The sequence below is a fragment of the Clupea harengus genome, chromosome 11 (genome assembly GCF_900700415.2).
Source record: "Clupea harengus chromosome 11, Ch_v2.0.2, whole genome shotgun sequence".
Taxonomy (NCBI): Eukaryota; Metazoa; Chordata; class Actinopteri; order Clupeiformes; family Clupeidae; genus Clupea; species Clupea harengus.
In genome coordinates this window covers 17,942,903-17,963,902 of record NC_045162.1, presented here as the reverse complement: position 1 = coordinate 17,963,902, position 21,000 = coordinate 17,942,903, and the positions used below count along the sequence as shown (strand labels likewise).

Sequence of the window (21,000 nt, the reverse complement as noted above, 5' to 3'; positions counted from 1 at the left end):
ATACTATGCTGCTAACTCGACAGCTATTTGATCCTCCTGACGATGTTTAAATACATAATTAATGGTCGGCCACATGTGTTGATATAGCAATTGGTAGTTCTCTGGTAGTGCCTTTAGGTGTACAAATAGAGATGTATCCTTACTTTTATGGTTCTGGGCTATTGAATCCTTTTTTTAGCTAATATGATCAAATGGGTTGCTCTGTGTATAGCGTGATGGCTGATGGTACAACATGGTACACTCTTGTAGTGTGTGGTCTGTTTTACGTCTTATTCCCAGCACAATATGATTCGTGTATGGTCCAGTTAACATCCATTAAGTGCTTGTGAATATACGTACAACTAAACACCACAACCGGTAATACAGTCATAGTACCACCATCTGGGTGAAATGTATGGCAGTTAGTCTGGTACTCTCGCTTGAGGTGAACAACTCATACTTACCTGGCAGGGGAAATACCAAGATCAAGAAGGTGGTTCACCCTTGGCGAGGCTCGGCCATTGCACAACCGGCCGTTGCTGACCCGAGCGAATTTCTCAAATGTAGAAATCTCGACTGCATAATTTGTGGTAGTTGGGGACTGCGTTCGCGCTATCCCCTGAAACGATGTTCAAAGACAAAAATGTAACTTACAGGTTTTCCCCATTGCTTTGACCCGTTTCACGAAACAGAAAATACATTCTCAAAACAACACGTTCAAACCTCCAAACAATTGTGCACTTGTTCACAACAGATTTTAATTTCTCATACCTTTAATCAAATTGCAATTGTATTAGTACATTCTTGTAAATAACAAGTACAATTGCCTACAGTTCGCACAAATTTCAAATGATTTAGCACATCTTTGCAAATGGTTAGGTTCAATTGCCTTCAGTTAGCCCAATTACCAATTGAATATATCTTGCTGGTCTAAACTGACTGTTGCTTCTCAGTCAAGTCGTTGGTCTCTGCAAAACATGTTGGCATAATTTCCTTATGTACATCATCACCTGCACAATAGTTCACTCCACTGTCAAAATCCTTCAGGCAAATAATACCATGGAAAACTTCATGGTATATGCTGTAATATGGATCTCTTGGATCATCGGCTTAATTTTCAGGTGCAACTAGAACTTTACTAATCAAGGGGGAGATTCACACATCCGATCACCGATCACACAGTAAGATTAGTTAGCTGACAGGTCCTATCCAGGAGTATAAATGCTTCCATCAAATAATGTAGAGCTTGACCAAGTTCAGTACAATTTATGAACATGGAAGCACCTGGCCAGGGAAACAACCAAGGGCAACTGCCTGCTCGAGGAAGAGGAGGAAGAGGAGCAAGGGTGGATGTCCCAGGCCAGCGTGGGGGCAACATCACCATGTGTACTGCCATTTCAGAGAATGGTGTAGTCACCCACATTCCCAGTCTTGGCCCATACAACACCCAGAAGCACCTGTTGTTCTTGGACCGCCTGCACTCTGATCTTATCCCTCTACATGAGGGGGGTTTGGTAGGGCCTCACTTGCCTACATTTGTCATTGTGTGGGACAATGTGTGAAAGAAATATGCTTATATAATTATTATCATGATATGTTTTAGTTTGATTTTAGTAGTGTTAAATATAAGACTAAGCTGTTTCCATTGTTCTGTGAGAGGAAGTATGAAACTGTGAGAAAAGGAGATTGGAATTCAGAGGTGTCATGAAATGTTTAGGTTAAGACTGATTTATTGTTGTAAGAGACAGAGTCAGGGTTTTTTGGGGGTAGGTAAACATTCTTATCTCTGGAACCAAGGACGAGATGGTACAAGATGGGAGTGTTTTCCTGCATGAACTGTGAACATTTTCTTTCCATAAAGTCTGTTACATTTGACCAGAGAGGCAGTGTATGTGGGAACAGCGGTCTGGAACCATGCACTCCTCTTTGCCAGAGTAAAAGTCAATTATTTATTATATTCTTGGTTGTGTGAGTCTTAATTCTGAGGTTAATACAGTCCTGATAAAGGGTGAGAAATTCCCTAACACAATGTTAGCTTCCACCGTGGGCCCGCTCATCAGGGAGTGGTTTACTGCCCATCCAAGGATGCTGATGGTGCTCTTATCACCTTACTCCCCATTCCTCAATCCTATCGAGGAGTTTTTTTTCTGCATGGAGGTGGAGGGTCTATGAGCATCGTCCTCTAAACCAGAGGTCCCTTCTCCAGTCAATGGATGCTGCTTGTGTCGATGTCACAGCAGATCAGTGTAAGGGATGGTTGCGGCATGCACAACGATTCCTCCCCCGTTGCATAGCAAGGGTGAACATCAGATGTGATGTTGATGAAAATCTGTGGCGAGACAGACAAGAGCGCGAGGATGAGCAGGAGAGTGAGGACGAAAACTAAACTCCAGCTTTGCTTTACTTTCCTACTGTATGTGTTGTTACAGTAGTGTAGGCTATACATCATTTTAGTTTTGATGTGCTTATTGTTTGACAGTATATTGTGCTGTACACATTTTCTGTTTCTGTTTGGCAATTACTGTAACAATTACTGTAACAATTTCCATGGCAGTATGAGTGCAATACTGTATGTGATGTGAAACCTTGTTGGCTCCTCTTGAATTCATCTTTTTTTGGTTTGATACACATAGTATTCTGGAAAGAAAACATCTACTACAGTAACCATTCAGTGTCAAAGGACTAAGCCAAGATTGAAATGTGCACATGAGGGATATTTCTATGGTCCACTGCCATACTGACAAAACATCTAAACGTTTTGACCTGCAGTGTTTAAACAATGCCAAAGGGACTTTTCATTTTGGGGGCACTGACTATTTGTATGAGAAAAGGAATTAGTTTTGACTGATGAGTTGTCTGTTTTGGGAGAGATATGACCTTTTGCAGGTGTGCCATAGTGTTTTACTAAACCATCTAGGTTATTTTGGCAAATGTATTTAAAGCTTTGAGAATGTCCTTTTTTTTTCGAGAGATGAGCCACAGCAATAGAGAAGGAACTTTTCATTTTGGGGGCACTGACTATTTATATGAGAAAATGATTTGGTTTTGAAGCTTGAGTTAACTGTTTTGGGTGTGATATGACCTTCTGAAGGTGATCTATGTAGTTGTGCTGAACCATATAGGCTATTTTGCCCAAAGCACTTAGAGCTTTGAGAATGTAATTTCTGTTTCAAGAATTGAGCCAAAGCAATGGAGGAAAACTGTAAGTCAAGAGTGGGTAGCAGTTGATGGCGTAGCGATTTTGTAGGGATGGTCTTGTCTGACATGTTGAGAGTTTAACAGTACCTCAATTGCTGATGAGGTATAGACTTGACATGCATTGCTACATGTACGTCATTTTTACGTTCTTCTAAGGTTTGAGTCCCATTCTATATGACAGCAGGGAACTTTGCTAATAGTAGTTGCTGTAATGATAATGTAGCCAATTATATAGTGCAATTTACATAGTTGAGATCCTAGTAGTTATGAAGTAGTAACACTCAAGAATATTTACAACTAAATGTATGAGTCAATAAACCCTCCTAACCAAAGCCCCTCACTACAAGACATCCTGAAATGTGTATTAGATGCAGTACTTTATTCCTACATGTTGAGATTTTGGGCCCAAATGGGTGTCTGTCAACAACAGAAAGTTTCACGTAGATAAGGTAGGCAGTAACAAAATAGACAATGTTAGAGACTTTGCTCATGGGCAGGACTGGTTATATTGAACTTGCTGAAACATTTCAGCTATGCTAAAAAAGCTTCATTAATCAATGTGATTTATTCCAGTTGCTTGGATGCTAAGCGCTTTATATGTATATACAAAGAATGTTATTTCCCCCGCCCCCAAGAATACTTTAGTGCACATACATTAGCAAAGTCACCCCCCCCCCCCGCCCCCTTTTATTATTATTATTGTTTTACTCAAATTACTATTTTATTGCCAGCTGTGTCTTAGACATGAGGCAGGGTTTACTTCAATTTTGAATTTTGGTTATACATGCATTGCTGCTAGTAAGTCATTTTGATGTTCTTCTAAGGTTTGAGTCCCATTCTACAAGCATGATGGCAGGGACTCTGCTTACAGGAGTTGCTGTAATGATAATGTAGCCAATTATGGTTGAGATCTTAGTAGCTAGCAAGTATGTACACTCAAGAACATTCACAACTAAATATAGGAGTCATGAGGTGCCAATAAACCCTCTTAACCAAAGCCCCTCACTACGAGACATCCTGAAATGTGTATTTGATGCACTTCTTTCATGCCTACATGTTGAGATTTTGGGCCCAAATGAGTGTCTGTCAACAATCGAAAGTTTCACGTATCACAGATTCAGCAAGATAAGGTAGGCAATAGACGATGTTAGAGACTTGACTCATGCGGCTCATTTCCAGCACTGGTTATATGGAACTTGCTGAAACATTTCAGTTATGCTCAAAAAGCTTCATTAATCAATATGATATGATATGGATAGACATGAACTTCATGCAGTTGTTTACCATTTACATTTCAGACAGTAAATTGAAATTATTATTATTATTATACGATCATTTTTTTGTATTAAAGGAGCAGTCTGCCATTCTAATCCAATTCTAGTCAAATTCAAGGCAAACTTTTCCTCACGGTCCCCTAGGTGTTTTGTTGTTTGTGTGCACTCAAAAAAAAAAACTCATCTCAACAGCCTTTCGCCAGAATCACAGACTGCACCTTGAACTAAAACCCAGCAGGTCCCTGTGCTTTGTCATTGCAATGTGGAGTAATCATGGAATTGGTTAATATGCTAACGTTGCAGTGCATGTTTCAAAAAGGATATGCAGTACCTATCCTGTTTCTCAACATACAGTAGGAATCCAGACTCGACTGATTTGAAGTTTTGGTTTTGGGAGTCAATTGTCTCAAACTTTATGGGGCCAGGGACCCCTCAAAGGGCAGAACATTTTCCGAGGACCCCCTCATAATCGCATCCAAAATTAAACCATATAGGCTTATAGCTATTTGTAATGTTATATGCTTTTGGACTCTTTTACTCTAAAATCATATAGTACTAATATCACAAGAGTTTTAGATAGTCATTTTATTACATTTGGCATTACTTGACAAGTATGTTGGATAGATTTTTAAATTATCTTTTTGTAAAATGTGCTTAGAAGCTAAATAATGTTTACCTTACATAAATACATATTGATGGAAAAACATTTTTTATCAAAGCAGATTGTAGGGTTTTCCAATACAACTCAGATTGTAGGGTTTTCCAACGGAGATGATTCTGAAGATTTATTTTTAACAAAGACATTAACAAACATGAAATATCCACCTAATGTTATCAAAAACTTGTATCCCCGACTGATACTCCGTATAAATCTCTGTACAAAAAATATGATTAACTCTTTTCAGTAGTGGTGTTGTCTGTGTGTGTGTGTGTGTGATCAATGAGAAGGGTATGCCTGTCTCTTAGCCCATGGTTTGTCCAGTCCAGTTTATTTACTCGGTCTTGTTGTCACTGAACGATGGCAACCTTTGAAAGTGAGATATCTGTTGAAAGTGAGATATCTTATACACGTATAGCGTTTTCTTTCTAGAGTTTCATTTTGACAATGACATTGAACTGGGCTACGTTCTTGTAGCCAATTTGAAAGCTAGATCAACGTCTTAAACGAGAATACATGCAATAGGGCCATCCGATATGCCCTCGGCTAACCTATCATTAAAAAAGGCCCTTCTGCAACTATAAACACGACCCGTAGGCTACTGATGGAAGATTAAATGCATCACTTGCAGATTATGGCAGTTAACATTACTAGCGTGAAAAATGCGGTTTAGTTACGTTAACCACACTGCATTCAGATCATTGTACTACGCATCGTCAAAATTCTGTGATGGGGATAATCGCTTGTCGCTAAACTAGGCTACTCGTGTTAGGGCTGAAACACACCAAACGCGTTTTTAAAACGCAAAGTGCGGCGGGCAAAACATTCGCAGGATCATCAGGCTGTTTTGCCCTGCGCCTAGGAAGCGGAGCTGCGTGCGCAACCTGCCTGGGCCGAGTGTGACATTGATGAGCGGTGCGCCTCCGCGCCTTGCGCTGGAAAGTTGAGAATAGTTCAACTTTTAAGCGCATCTAAAAAACGCTAGAAAGACGCAACGCGTGGCGGAGAAACGGCGCACACGCAAGGCGCGCCGTACCATGGGAAACAATGCATTTGCTAGCGTCCCGTTTTTAAAAACGCGTTTGGTGTGTTTCGGCCCTTAGGCTGTATATGGGTGACCTTGGGGGTGTTCATGTTTATAATCACATTTTCTAAGCTGTCGTTCTGAGAACTCTCTGAAAAGTTCAAGATGCATTTAAAACATTTTTATTTATTTTCATTCGCAAAAGGAGCCACTTGACTAGTTTATTACCTTGCAGATAGATGTGTGGTATGCCAAAGGCGAAAATCCAAAAAGTGCTGTATTTACATTGCAATGCCACTTTTATCCACTGGGGGGAGTGATCCCTATTTAATTAAATGTTAATCCTGAAACCATAGCCATTTGTAACAGCTTCTATATAATGCTTGTGTTTAACAGCCTTACATCCAGAGACATTATCCGTTAACTTCCCTTATAATTGCATTCATATTCATAGTTTCTTCATACGCGTATGTGATTGGTCGAGGGGTTGTCTCATGTAACGTCTCATTCATAACATTTGCTCTAAATGCCGAAACATGAAATGTTGTAGGGGATTTTCAAACGCTATAGGTTCTGCAATGTGAAGGAACACATTTTCCGGCGTCTTTGCCCAGAAAAATGTGTAAGTTATTAAGAATACCCTGATCGTGAAGATTAAGACGGCGAATCGGTTGCGTCTCTCATTGAGACAGTCGGCATCGCTTCTCGGCCTCTTAGCTAAGAGCACCTGAAGAAAAAAAAAATCTGTTTTGAAACTTCCGTCTTCCTTCTTTTCACATCAGATTTGCTCATATAGGCTATTGCTGACACTTTTAAAAACTGGTTTTTGAAAAATGGTCTGATGCAAATAGATTAAACAGTGATAGATTAAAGTGTGGCTTGTTAATGTCATCCCTTTCCTAACAGATAGATAGATACATTTGTATTAATCCCGTTAGGGAAATTCACGTGGAAAAGGAGCAAGGTAATAGGAAGAATTATTTTTTTTAAACTGGAGAGCTGTTATAACTGGCTGCCAAACTCACTGCGCCATGGCAACCCATTCAGTTATTAAATAATGCAGGTTGTGTCCGTTGTTCTGGCTGGTCTAATGATGCGATCACGTGGGGCAATCCGATTAGGTATGCGGATAGCGTGCAGACGAACACCAACCGCAACCGGATTTCGAGGTTACTCACTTTGGACCCCCGATTCGAGAGAGTGCGGATACAGTGTGCGGATACAGTGCGTTCGTCTGCACGATAGGGCTATCCGGAGACGGGGTTCTCCGGGTTCAGGCAAACTAGACTCCGTCTGCATTGGGCCTTAACCACTCACTGTTTTTACCACATAAACATGGTCTTTTACAAGCACTTCATGGACTTTTATATACACAGAAACGCACACACAACCTGTTTTAATGTATTTATGCTAAAAAGACTTTTAAGAAGGTGAAAAAGTGAAAAACCTGTAAAAAGAAAAGGAATGAAGAAAGTGAGATGAAACCAACGAAATGAAACCAATGTAAGAATGAAATAAAAAGAACCGTATGGTGACAATACATTTTTTCGAAAGAAAATATCTGTTCTTATCAGTTTAATATACCCTACCCGGGGACCATATATTAAATTGATTTTTGGAACTGGGAGATGGAATAGGGGCTTGATCCGTCCACTCCACGCATCGACCTGGTATTGCAGTACCTCCAGGAACGGTGCACTCCAGGGAGAATAATCATGTGAAAAGGAAGTGTTCCGATCAGTAGGCTGAGGTCGTTTGAATAGAATAGGGTACGAAACAGCATGCAGGTAAGCCACTACTATAATTTCGCTTCTGAACTCTTACGCAAACGCGTTTTGTCTTCACGGATAATTGTAGTACAGTTCTCTACAACTGTTTTGTACAAAACTCGAGACTGCATACCGTTACTATGTTTTTTACTCAATCACAACAGACGGCAAATATTTCATTATAAACATAGCACAAAAAGTAAGGACATTTAGTGTTTGGTAGATTATTTCCTTGTTGTAACAATGCTTCTTGGCAATACATCTTATACTGTTGGAAAGCCTGTTTATTTCCCTTTTAAATGGTACCACATTTGTAAGGAACTAGAAAGTACTCCGCGGCCCACTGATGTGCCAGTGATTCTCAAAGCATTTTACAGTCCCGTACCCTTCTTTTCATGTTTGTAACCGCCGCTGCCATGCCCCCTCCCCCGCACACATATTCTGCCTATAACACTTAAATATGTGAAATTATCAGGGTAGACAACTAACCGCCGCTGCCACGCCCCCTCCCCCCCCGCGCATGTATTCTGCCTATAGCACTTGTCAGTGTAATTTCGTCGCTAGATATCAGAATCAGAATCAGAATCATCTTTATTGGCCAAGTACATTTCCACATACAAGGAATTTTTCCTGGGTTTAATTGCTCTCAATGTACTTAAACTGAAAAATATGCATGCAACAGTTTAGGATAATAAATAAATATAATGTATAATATAATAATAAAATATAATAATCTGTCAACTGTTCACTAGAGTGACGGCAAGGGGGAAAAAACTGTTCCTGTGTCTGGTGGTTTTTGTGTACATAGTTCTGTAGCGCCTGCCAGAGGGGAGGAGCTGGAACAGATTATGTCCAGGGTGTGAGGGGTCTGCAATGATTTTCCCTGCCCGTTTCCTGGCTCTGGATGTGTACAGGTCCTGGATGGTGGGCAGGTCAGCACCAATAATCCTTTCTGCAGACCTGACTGTCCGTTGTAATCTGTTCCTGTCTAGTTTAGTGGCAGAACCGAACCAGACAGTAATGGATGAGCAGAGAACAGACTCAATGACTGCAGTGTAAAACTGGATCAGCAGCTCCTGAGGCAGGTTGTGCTTCCTGAGCTGGCGCAGGAAGTACATCCTCTGCTGGGCCTTTTTGAGGACTGTATTGATGTTTGGCTCCCACTTCAGGTTCTGGGAGATTGTGGAACCCAGAAACCTGAAGGATTCCACAGCAGACACAGTGCTGTTCAGTATGGTGGGGGGGGGGGGCAGTGATGGGGGGCTCCTCCTGAAGTCCACTATCATCTCCACAGTTTTGAGCGAGTTCAACTCCAGGTTGTAGCGACTACACCACAGGGCCAGATGTTCAACTTCCCTCCTGTATGCAGACTCATCTCCATCTCAGATGAGGCCGATGATTGTTGTGTCGTCTGCAAATTTCAGGAGCTGAACAGACGGGTCTCCTGAGGTGCAGTCATTTGTGTACAGAGAAAAGAGCAGTGGGGAGAGCACACATCCCTGGGGGGCACCAGTGCTGACTGTCCGGGTGCTGGATGTAATTTCACCCAGCCTCACCTGCTGCTTCCTATCTGTCAGGAAGTTCGTAATCCACTGACAGGTGGTGGCGGGCACAGTGAGCTGGGTGAGTTTGGTGAGGAGGACTTCTGGCATGATGGTGTTGAACGCCGAGCTGAAGTCCACAAACAGCATCCTTGCATACGTCCCTGGGGAGTCGAGGTGTTGCAGGATGTAGTGCAGTCCCATGTTTACTGCATCTTCCACTGACCTATTAGCCCGGTAGGCAAACTGCAGAGGGTCCAGCAGGGGGCCAGTGATGACCTTCAGGTGGGACAACACCAGTCTCTCAAAGGACTTCATGACCACAGACGTCAGGGCGACGGGCCTGTAGTCATTTAGTCCAGTGATGGAGGGTTTCTTGGGAACCGGGATGATGGTGGAGCGCTTGAAGCAGGAGGGGACTTCACACAGCTCCAGAGATCTGTTGAAGATCCGTGTGAAGATGGGGGCCAGCTGGTCAGCACAGACTTTCAGACAGGAGGGTGACACACCGTCTGGGCCTGGAGCCTTCCTGATCTTCTGTTTCTGAAAGAGCTGACACACATCTTCTTCACAGACCGTCAGTACTGGGGGGGAGTTAGGAGGGAGAGGGGAGGTGATAGCAGGGGGTGCAGTTTGTTGGGTGAAGTCTGAGTTGGAGCGGGGTGTGGATGTGGGGTGATCAAACCTGCAGTAAAACTCATTAAGATCGTCTGCTAGTTGAGGGTTCTCTGCAGTGTGGGGGGACGGTTTCCTGTAGTTGGTGATGTCCTGCAGGCCTCTCCACACTGACGCAGGATCATTGGATGAGAACCTGTTTTTAAGCTTTTCAGAGTAGCTCCTCTTTGCTACTCTGATCTCCTTCGTCAGTGTGTTCCTGGCCTGATTGTATAGGATCCTGTCCCCACTCCTGTAGGCCTCCTCTTTGGCCTTACGAAGCTGTCTGAGCTTTGCCGTAAACCAAGGTTTATGATATGGGTCTACATCAGTATTTTTGGCAATGCACCTTGGCTATTCAGACTATTTAGATTGACATAAATATGTCTTCAGTCCCAGGTATATTTATAAAGATAAAACAAGTCAATGGTGAACTGATCAACAGAGGCTCATGTCGCGGACCCCCTGCAATGCCGTCACGGACCACCAGGGGGCCACGGACCCCTGGTTGAAAACCCCTGATTTAGGGGATGAGCAGTAGAGCTGAGTATGTGGGTTGCACCAATGGAACATTTGCCTAATCTTCTGTTTTTTGGAATATGTATCTAGAATACAATCCCAGGTGTCTGCATTATCTCACCCCAACCACACTACTGCAGATGCTCACCCAGCTCTCAAGGAAGCGTGAGGATAATAGTGATGAGGTTTGTTGGTCAGAATGCCATAATCATACTCTCCTTTTACACATCATGAACTGGCTGGAATTGATTACACACATGGTACTGTACCCAGCCCCCTCATGGTCACCAGACAAAGCATTTACAGGCAAAGGTCCTACTATATGGGGGGGGGGGGCTGACTGCTGCTGCCTCCTCCCTGACTGCTTCCACCATGCTGCAGCCAGGTGTCCCAGCCTCTCCTGATGAGTCTGGGTTATGTAAATTCATAATTGTGTATAAAGAAATAAAATCACTGTATCTGCATTTTGTCCCACATCTGTTTTCAAAATGTGTCACTCATCAGTTTTTTCTTTCTCAGGCTGTGGATGACTCTGGCGTGCCAGGCATGGACCGAGTTGGCAGCATGGCAGAGTGGGGGAGCTGATGAACCAGCCCTCTCTGGCCCTCACCAACCAGCAGGTCAGGAAAATGGATTGTCTTACTACTTTCCCTCTGTGCCATGTCATACATATTCACACATATATTTTTGTCTTTTCTCACAGGCTGCTGTGTCTCTCTCTCTCTCTGTCCAGATGGGATCTCATCCTGAATGACTACAGAGGCAGGGCAGCGTGGAGGTGATGCAAGGACTGGACCTGCGACTGACCCTCTCCTCCCTGCTAATGTGTGCCCACTATCTGCACCCCCAACCAGGCCCAGTTCACCAGTTCACCTTCCCCTCCCAGTTTCACACTTTCTGTATATAGTTCTGTATATGTTTTCTGATATATATTATTATATATGTAGTATGCTATAGTTGTTGTTGTTTAATTGGTTATTGCAAATAAAAGTTTGTTTACAACAAAAATGTATATTTCTCCTTTGTTCTTTTGTGTTTTGTGAATAGAAGGATGTATTAACTGGAACTTAACTGGATTGCACAATAGCAGAGAACTGCTATTTAGGCGGGCCCTGCTAGAAAAGTTGCGCTAACGGAAGTTTAACCACCTCAACGGTCACGTGGTTCATGCACTGTCAAAGAGTATCAAACCAATTAATCAATGACTCCCTCTACACGGATAACGGGAGAAAATCAAATTGGTATCAGTAATGTGAAGAGATTGCACAGGTATGTGCTATAAATTATGGTAGATGCGTGAACCATAGCCTATTTTAAGAATAGGCTGTTCAGGTTAGGTTACTCTGTACAGTATTTTACCTCTGTCAGTCATTGTCGCATTCTCTTAAACATTTTTTATTAACTCTTGACAGACCATTGGCATGTGTCCATTTTAATTTACAGGATGTCAAATCGTTATAAATGTGCGTTCACAGTATCATAACATAACAAAATAATCAGATGTCGATTGCTTAAATTGTGAAGCTCAGCATATTTTAGAATTACAAATGCTATATGCAGTTCCATTATACCCACAGGAAAGAATGTACATTTTAAAAAAGTTTAAAATAGAAGAAATAATTGTCTAAAAAAATATATTTTACAATTGCTGTTCTCAATGGAATGGTCATCGTAAAAATAAACTACACCTGACAGAATGAAGTATCTCTAAGAGTAGTGAAAACAGCATGCTTCCCTGTGCCCCTTTTGTATTCAGTCCACAGTCTGTCTCAAGGGTTACAATTACAAGTAAAAAATGACGTAAATGCAATAAAATGCCTGAAACTGATAAACAATGTGTAGGCCTACTGTATACCTTTAGAAATGTGCAAGTAAGCAAGTAGAATCGCTATTCTTATTTCTATTGTTATATAAAACAAACCCTTTCATTCAGATGCCATTCCAGTTGCACTAACAATCCATACCCTCCGGATCCTCAAGGGTCAACTGTCCCCAGAGAGAGAGTTTTTTCTGGACCCAAACCTAACTGAACTCTGCGGAGGCTTCTCTGATGCCACAGGTAGAGCCCACCCAGCGTCAGCACACAGGCGGCCAGCAGGACTGAGACTGCCACCAGCTCTCCGTGGTAGCTTTTGACAGGTTTGAGAGGATTGCCATCATCAGTAATTTGAGCCTTGGATGAGTTCAGAGCTAGGTTCTCTATCTGCGTGGTGATGACATATCCCTGGCATGTACTGGAGTGGCTAGTCGTATGGCTTGTGCTGGGGCTCAGTCCAGGTGTCACTGATACACCCGTTTCTGTCGGAGTACCAGACTGTGAAGTGATGTATCTCTGTCCGCTGGTGGACCCGATCCCATGAGGAGTGACCCCCTGTTTCACTGAGAATATGGCCACTGTCTTCCCTAAGCCTTGCTCCACTGACACACAATGATAACGCCCGACAGTGAGTGAGCTGCCGATGAAGACGAGGCTGCCGTCTCCTGGCTGTAAGTAGATGGCTGGAGGCAGAAGACTGTCGTTCAAGAACCTCCAGGTCAGAAGTGACTGACTGGAAGGTTTGGCGCAACGTAGCCATGTCAGCCTGTTGAGTTCCTGGTAGAGTTCCACTACTGGAAAAGATGAATGAGAATGTAACTGTGAGACCCACATTATGATATCACTTAAGGTATGAGTCATGGGTCTCGCTATTTTGATGATCCATGACTCTAGCCTCAACATCCCCCGCTAAAAATGGACAATATATAAATACTGTAGTTGTTAAACTACAACAAAAGGATTTGAAACTCAATAAGAAATACAATATGAAACATTCATACCTTGGGGACCTTTCTCTGAATCAATGCCTTTACATTGCCCTTCTGTATTTCCATGTTCTACATCTTGCCGCCTGAAAAATGATGATAGGTTGCCATTTTTCTGATGTTACTTCAACAGATACTGTATGTATATAGTCCAGATATACCTTCTGTATGACAGGAAAGTGACAGGAATGTAGTGGATGCATTCAAAGAGTAGAATCTGAGACAAAACTGGTACAAATGTGGGCTTATGCAGGGAAGACAAAGATGTTAAGGTGATAGCTACTCACACATCAGATACGGTGGTGGAGACACTGTCACAGACTCCTGTAGTGGGAACCCAGCCACAGAAGGGATCTCTTGCCATCACACATTCAGCACAGGTTTGATAAAATGAGCAGTTACATACTGGCACCTGAGACACACCTTCTGGTGAGCCTACAAACACCATGCCCTGAAGACAAGAACAATATACGCCCATTAAAGGATGAATGTGACGATGTGATTGAGAAGCATTCTTTCAGAGGACCCAAGAAGACTGTTAAACACCTGACTTTACTTAAGCGTTTGGTACTTTCTGTGAAATAACAATGATAATAATAATAATAATACCAATAATGAAGATACGTATCACATAACCAGGAACAGAGTAGTTATTTTCATCAGTTTATCCGAAACCACAGATAAGGTCAAAGGATCCAGGGACTCAACAGGGAAAAATTCAAGGTATCAGCATAAACATACTGTGGATGTAGACAGAATGATGTTTTTCACTGTTTGTGGAGATCTGAAGACTTGAATCTCTTCTATGATGTGGGGACCCCTTTTGGACAACACCACCTTATGAAGGTATCCAGATTCTGAATGAATGGAAGAGAAGAGTTCAAAGAATGTACCAAGTATACGATGTAACATCAGAAATGATACAACACAACCAAATAATCTTTCAATATAGCAGAATCATGTCCTCGTGTTTATACACACCAGTGAGTAAGAAGAGGACAGTATAAGCTTGTCCACTGGCTGCCCGTGTCTGTTGACTCACTATACGACTATACATCTGGTCTGGAGATAAAAGAACCATTCTGTTGTCTACTGCCTGCACATTCTTCTGAGTCAGAAAAGTTTTCTTCACCAATTCCAAGCGCCCATTGTCATCATTAGACAAGCCACACTAAAAGAAAGAAACATCATATTCATATCATACTGAATGTATGTAATGTACATAGTATACAAAGTATACACTCAATATAATGTCAAATACATTTTATTATTTACCCTTGAATATCTGCTTAATATCTGTGTATGGTGTTGTGATCTCACCTCTCCAAACCGGAGACTTTTGTCAGGCTGTGAAGTATATCTATCTATGTTCCATGTCCTGTAGTTCCCTGAGAAGGCAGCCTTAATGTCCTGCAGCTTAAAAACACACACAGCAGACACTCCTGTGGCCAAGGACCTGGAAAGAAAGAGGGGGTTTGACCATTAAGTATAATATAAAATCTTTATTTAACTTTACTGTAGAATGTTTGACATTTAGAGCCAAGAGCATCATTATTTACTGAAGAAGATCAATAAATACTCATTCTCTTATCAGTTTTTTCCCCGTGGCAAACTAGAATGCAGAAGGACAGAACTCTCATTTTTCAAAACTCTAATTTGTGAAAGTCTGCTTTGCCCGGCACCAAAAATCTAAATGTGTGTGCGATATGTCAGTTTTACAACGGAAGATGATTACTGAATCATACACAAGTTGAGTTACTGAAAATAATGACCATTGAGAGCTGAAGATGCCATAGAAGGTGATGTCTTCTGAAGAGTCTCCCTCTAAAGGAGGCAGCTGCACGATGTCATGGAGGATATTAAATGGAAGCTCGTTTCCTTGCGGGCAGACCAGCTGAGCCTTAGCAAACGTGGTCCAGCGTTTCTGCAGGGTTAGCTTCCCACCAGCATCATCCTACCGCATAATGGACATAATGTTAAGAATCCATTTTAGACCTTCAACATCATGCAGTATGTGTTCACAATGAAACATAAACAGCTCCCTGAGGTATTTTAAAATCAACTACATGCACAAAATAGCAGCAAACACAAAGTGTTTCAATATTCTAGGATCTACTTCTCTAGGATCTCTAGAATTCCTGTGACAATGTAGGCTACTGGTTACCCCACACTTGACATGCTGTACACCTCATGTATCTTAGTTTGGGAAACGGCATTTCCACATCACCCAGGAGGGCAGACAACAGGCACCCACCTTGCAGACCTGGGCCACTCGAGACACGATCAGCTTGCTCATGAAGTGGTACTCATTACTAGTTTCAGTGAAGAAAAAGTAGACCTTCTCTTCACCAGGTATGGCAGTGGATTTGATAAAGGTTGGTTCTAGGATAGGGACCAGGACAAAGAGAGACAGAGAATGAGGATAGGACAAGTGATATTGAGAGCGCCATATATATGTGAGTGCGCTGTGCTCTGCCATCTGCAAGGAGGCTATGTGGCTGGCTTGGGGGTCTTCAAACGAACCTTCTAGAATTCTCATAGGGTGTTCAAGACTCACGTCCACACGTCCATTGCTTAGGAAACGTGACACACTTGGGGAACTCCCATGATAGTCTGAGGTTGTGGCTACGTACACCTCACCATCTGTGGGAGTCAATGTTGAAGTATGGTTAAAAATTCATGGACGATATTTGGGAAGATTTTGATGATCAGGAAACAGAGAAGTAGAATGCTTGATTTTGCTGTATCTTAATCTACCCACCAACTGAAATGGCTGTATTTCTTTCCACTGGGCTAAATGGACAGTGACCTTTGGCCTCTTCTGGTTTTCTAAGTTGCCTAAACGTTTCCATCTCCTGAGTGAAACAAACAGAGGGAGGGAGGTATACAGAACAAGAGAAGGGGGGACTGAGTGAGAGAGTGACACACAACAGGCAAATAAGATTTGTGAAATATGGACGGAAACATAATATTTTGACATTGTGTACGTTTAAATTAAGTGTCTCACAATAATTGTGTCATGTGGCTGGAAGGCATGGGTCCCACACACATAAAGGTGGGTGGCATTGAGGAACTGCAACACGCGGATGTAGTTGGGACATTTTACCTGAGAAGAAAACATAGTTTTGACCGTTTGTGTGGATAGATAGGTATGCCATCACACATTATATAATGTTTCCATGTACTATTTGAACAACATCAAGCGATTTCATCGACACATGATGCAAAACTAAGAGATCACATAAGTGAGTGAAAACACTAGCTAACACAAGAGTGAATGTGACAAATACCGTAGCTTTCTTGCTCCCTTGTCTGAGGCATTTATCAAGAGCAGTCTGAGATGGAGTCCAGTCAAGCTGAGGTTTTGAAGCAAAAGTGGTGGACAATGTAATCACATGCAAATAAGAACATGAATGCACTACTGACAGTGACAGAGCTTTTAGGTGAGAGAAGTGAGGTGAGTTAATGACTACGGTACCATACATTCCATTAGTAGTTAAAGCCGCAGTAAGGAGTTTTGGTCTAAAAGGGCTAACTACCATAGATGTTCATGGGGTGTTCCATCCCAGAACTCAGAACTATATAGTGGGGACTAATGGGAATGACAGATACGTTTATCTGACCTTTGCATGACCATACACCATGACAACGAAGTTGAAGATGATACCAAACCTAGTTGCCTATAGAAACTTAACTCAAAAAGTGGCAAATTGTTGCATAGTATTGCTTTAACAGTGTGATTTATAAAGCTTTGTTTTTGTGTAATTTGGATGAAAAGCTCACATTGCGGCAATACAGAGTTTATGGTTATTTAAATGACTATTTTTGTCCAATAGATACCCACCTTGTGTTTCAAAGTCAGAACACCAGGCTGGCTGACATTCAGTGAGAGAATAGCATTGCGTGCCCCTACATACAGAGTGGCCCCGTCGTCACTTAGCAACAGTGTGGTGGCATTTTCGACATCAGAGAAGTGAGCCGCGACTCTGACAGAACTTCCTGTGGCAGAGGAGTAACAGTTTTTCAGTCTCTCCGACAGGCGTAAGAAAAAATAACAAATATATGTAGCAGTCATCAGTAAACCCACAGCTGTTTGCCAAAGATAAATTCATGTTTACTTTTATTTATGAATAGCAAAAATCCAGGTTGAAAATGGAGAGACAAAAGCATCTCAATATATACAGTTCCTGTTTAGCACAGTATGTTTCAAACCACTCATGCTCTGCTGTGTTTTGTCACGCACATACATTCGTTGCATGCATGCAATCGGTTCAGAACTCTACAGCTATATTTATAGATCATTAAACCCCTGTCTATGTCTGTAAGAGGTGTCTTAGAGATGAGGCCTGTGGTTAAGCAGATCATTTTTTTGTTTCCAAGACCGACATAACCTCAAAGGCAACACACACACAAAAAGGCATATCAGTGGAGACATCATTTTACATATTTCATTGTAAGATTCTGCTGAAATGTTGCCTGAATTCTGATCTGACTTTATGGAATCTGCAGAGGGGTATTATTGCATGAATGTACTCCAGTGCCATGGTACACACTGGTTTAATACCACCCAAAATACATGAAAGAATCAGATGACACGAGTCAACAAGAAATTTCCACAAGAAGACGCTAATGTGATTGTACCGCAGCAGCAGCGTCGCAGCAGCGGCCATTGCATATCGTCACCTATGCAATTACCTGGACACTAACACTTTGCCCTACGAAATAAAGACTTGACTCTCCTACCACCTCTTGGGTGAACAATAAATCAGCTATTCTCTAACACCAATGACTCACTGACCCACACAGTCTGCTATTAAAACATGAATCAGTCAATGTACAGAATTAGTTGATGGTCTCCCTTCATTGTGTGCAATGCACCTTATTGAGATCTAAGAAGGACTTAATCACTTTGTTCCTCTGAAGAATGTCTGTTGTATTTGCCCTCTTTCCACAGCAAGAGATGGCATTTAAGATTCCTTTCATTAGTGGTATCTCGGTGGTGGAATGACCTACCTAGAGCTATCCGATCAAGTGACAGCCAAGGTACACAAGAAGTATCACAAAGTGTTTAAAGATTCACCTCTTAAAAACGTATCTGTCATATGTCATATTATTATAGCTAATGTTATTGTTAATTTTACTATAATGTGTATATATTTCCAATTTTATAGATGACTTTGGATCGTCATCTGAATACCATTTTCATCCTTTGTGTCTCACCACACAGAACAGATATAAGTTCAATAAGACGTGCATTTTGTGAAGGCTATCTTTTGGTGTGTTCTTGTAGATTTTGTTAAACACAAAATCAGTCGATTATTGAAGGGAGGCGCTCTTCTTTGAGTGCCCACTCCAGCATTACAGGGTAGTGCCAATCGACTATAGCCACTGCATAGGGTGCTACGTTAGTGACCAGAAGAAGAGAAAAGTAAAACACTGACTGAGCAAAGTAATTTCCTGTAGTTTCTTTACAGTTTTAAACAGATGCAGGTGAATCTCTGTAGGGATCCTTTCCATGTTGTCAGACCCTTACAATAACATTTACTAGCCCGTCAGGGGCTAAAAAAAGCAGTGTACTTTGATGTGCATGCATGCTTGATAGGATTCCATTGTATAGCTGTTTTGTAGTTGCCAGTTTTAGTATTCTAACTCAATACTGGACCAATTCAGAGCTATTTACTGATTGCAAACCAACACAAATGTGATATGCAAATCAAATTTCATAACTGGCTGGTGTTAATAATGCAAAATAAGGGCAGAAATAACTTTACCCATCTTTGTAAGCTGCTGTTTGCATTAGAGTGCTAATAGGGTCAAACTTCACAGCTAATTTACTGAAATAGTCCAGTGGCAGAAAATTAGCCTGTCTATCAAAAAGCTGGATATAAGCCAAGTACACTGCATTTGGGTGGACCTGTGAATCCTAGAATGGTGACAAAATAATAATAATAATAATAACAAAAATTAAGAAGAACAATATGTGTTGTACCTGTGGCACACACATAAATAAACAGAAAATAAACTGGATGGGTCCCAGAACTGGAGAAGACAGGCATCAATAGAAGGCAAGATATAGGTGTACAGGATCGTGCAAGCTGTCATGCTGTACAGGATCGTGCGAGCTGCCATGCTGTACAGGATCGTGCCAGCTGCCATCTTTACAGGATCGTGCGAGCTGCCATCTCTACAGGATCGTGCAAGCTGCCATGCTGTACAGGATCGTGCGAGCTGCCATCTTTACAGGATCGTGCGAGCTGCCATCTCTACAGGATCGTGCGAGCTGCCATGCTGTACAGGATCGTGCGAGCTGCCATCTCTACAGGATCGTGCGAGCACCATTGTGGTTTCAACCAGTCTTCTGAGAAACAGTCATAGTGAGAGGACCAAGAAGAACCCACTGAACTACACTTTTCAACAGACTATACTCCTAAAGAAGGGGGGTAAAATGGACAAAGTGGGCCATGATGTTTTTCAGAAAAATAGTAATAATTAACCATCAATCACACTCATTTTTAAAAATTAAAGTGTAAACGGACATCAGTTTTCAAGGTTTGGCAAAAACAATCTACAGCTCGAGATGTATGCACCAACACTGACCATTTCACATATCCTGCTATATGCTTTCATCATCCACAGATCAGGACGGAAGTCATTTGAGGTCACAGTTTTGAAAGAAATTAACCATTTCGCAGGGGAAGAAACATCAGTGTTAGCATGCAGTATCACCATACAATGCTGAACTGAAGCCAAAAATACTTGGACACATATCATGTGCACCCTCTGGATACAAAGTTGAAAGAAAAACAGCACGAGAAAGTTTCAAAGTAAAAAAGTTTCAAATATTTCCAAATAACTCAAACTCTCAGCCTGAATTCCTTCTTGTCCTCTTAGCTCCTTCATGTCGTACAGTGGAACAGTTAAATTTCAGTTGAAGTGGTAAACTAAATGCTTTAATCAACAAGAGACAAGATCTTGACTCACCGTTGTCATGAATGGAGAAAGAGGTACGAGGTGTTAACCAACCATGGGATACCATTACCCACATGAGCCCCACAAGGACTGCAACTACCCAGAGTCTGGCCATGTGCGCCATGCTGAACCAAACCCCCGTCCAGAAATCGAAATCAGCTCTTATGAGAAATAAACGGGGATAGCCAGCAAACTGAAAATCTCTAAGTTGCAATTCTGAAAAGTGGTGTTTCGTTGTTGCCTCAGATGCCTGACAATGTAGACCAGTGGCAAGCTTGTGTCATTTTCTCTGCAGTGCAGAGGTGTCAGCACAAGATGAGGAAGGAAAACAGTGGCACACTTCTCTGTAAGTCTAGAAACCACAGGCTGTTTGTTGGTTAAACGTGTTAGTGATAACTAAGTCTAACAATCTTCACATAATTCTTACTGAACTTTCAAGTCACATCATTTATGAATATTTAAGTTGAAGAATTTGAATTACATTTTAATGAAAAGCTAAAAACGTTCATACAAATAAAATATTTAGACACATTAAAGGGAAACAATTGGGTATATGCAAAATTCTAAACTGAATTATAGGTTTACACAGGTTTGGTGTTAACTGGGTTAATTT

The 21,000-nt window shown here is 41.7% G+C and overlaps 1 protein-coding gene, 1 non-coding gene and 1 pseudogene across 2 annotated transcripts; 2 read left to right on the top strand and 1 right to left on the bottom strand.

The window, feature by feature from the left end:
* The first annotated feature begins 435 nt into the window (after positions 1-435).
* LOC116222562 lies at positions 436-601 on the top strand. The gene has a single exon (XR_004164725.1). It is a non-coding gene; the product is annotated as a U1 spliceosomal RNA (small nuclear RNA).
* A 7,069-nt stretch (positions 602-7,670) lies between these two features.
* Positions 7,671-7,837, top strand: LOC116222565 (annotated as a pseudogene).
* A 4,153-nt stretch (positions 7,838-11,990) lies between these two features.
* On the bottom strand, positions 11,991-20,941 carry LOC105896124 (semaphorin-4A-like). The gene is made up of 14 exons (XM_031575840.2): positions 20,400-20,941; positions 17,263-17,417; positions 16,709-16,774; positions 16,426-16,524; positions 16,180-16,273; positions 15,942-16,061; positions 15,673-15,800; positions 15,191-15,372; positions 14,739-14,874; positions 14,400-14,589; positions 14,160-14,275; positions 13,706-13,869; positions 13,434-13,504; positions 11,991-13,226 (listed from the first exon to the last, which is right to left on the bottom strand). The coding sequence occupies exons 1-14, from the start codon at positions 20,509-20,511 to the stop codon at positions 12,592-12,594; spliced, it is 2,268 nt and encodes a 755-aa protein (XP_031431700.1). The 5' UTR covers positions 20,512-20,941; the 3' UTR covers positions 11,991-12,591.
* Positions 20,942-21,000: the final 59 nt, after the last annotated feature.